This window comes from Chelonoidis abingdonii, chromosome 10 (genome assembly GCF_003597395.2).
Source record: "Chelonoidis abingdonii isolate Lonesome George chromosome 10, CheloAbing_2.0, whole genome shotgun sequence".
NCBI classification, from domain to species: Eukaryota; Metazoa; Chordata; order Testudines; family Testudinidae; genus Chelonoidis; species Chelonoidis abingdonii.
Window position 1 is genome coordinate 68071010 of NC_133778.1, and position 658 is coordinate 68071667.

Here is a 658-nt window from a genome sequence, read left to right on the forward strand (position 1 = left end):
GAGTCAGCGCAGGGATGACTGTAACAATGCCAACATTTCAAATCATGAATAATCATTGATAGCTGTTTTGTGCTCGCTGTTAACATATTATTAATTTATCCCCGACGGGCGACCAGACTCATCAGTAATTCTTCTCCAATCTGCATGAGTAATAAATATTCTATCCTGTGCATTGTGAGGTTATTATTTTATCACCGCACCATTGTTAGTTTGTTGCAGTTGGAGCACGTTTATTCCCCACCGTTGATTACCCCCGTGTCCAGCGCGCAGCTGGGCCCTCCCTGCGGTTTAGCAGCGGGGGGACTGGGGGCTGCACCCCGTTATTCCGCGTCACGGGCAGGGGGATCCTCTCGGGGTACAGCAGAAGGAGCCGGGGGCTCCGGGGCCCGAGGGGAGGCTCTCCCCGACCCTGCGATGAGTTTGCCCAGCCCGGCCGGTCTCAGCCCCGGGAGGCGCCGCGGCTGAGCGCCTGCGCGGAGGGGGAGCCGAGCCCCCATCCCCATGGAGAGGCCGGAGGCCGAGCTGCTCGGCGCTAGCCACAGCTGCGAGGCTGATCCGGGCACCGGGCCCGCGGAGGAGGAACCCGGCGGAGGAGCAGCGGGCACGGTGAGGGGGCCGGGCGGCCCGCGAGCGGGAGCGGCCCGGCTGGGGAAGAGGA

General features: G+C 62.3%; 1 protein-coding gene across 1 annotated transcript in view; it reads left to right on the plus strand.

Moving 5' to 3' along the window:
* The first annotated feature begins 247 nt into the window (after positions 1-247).
* The window catches only part of SNX4 (sorting nexin 4), a 72080-nt gene continuing 71669 nt past the window's right edge, over positions 248-658 (plus strand). The window contains exon 1 of the mRNA XM_032793987.2: positions 248-606. Coding sequence (XP_032649878.1) covers positions 502-606 — 105 coding nt within the window. The 5' untranslated portion in view covers positions 248-501. The remainder of the gene's footprint in view (positions 607-658) is intronic.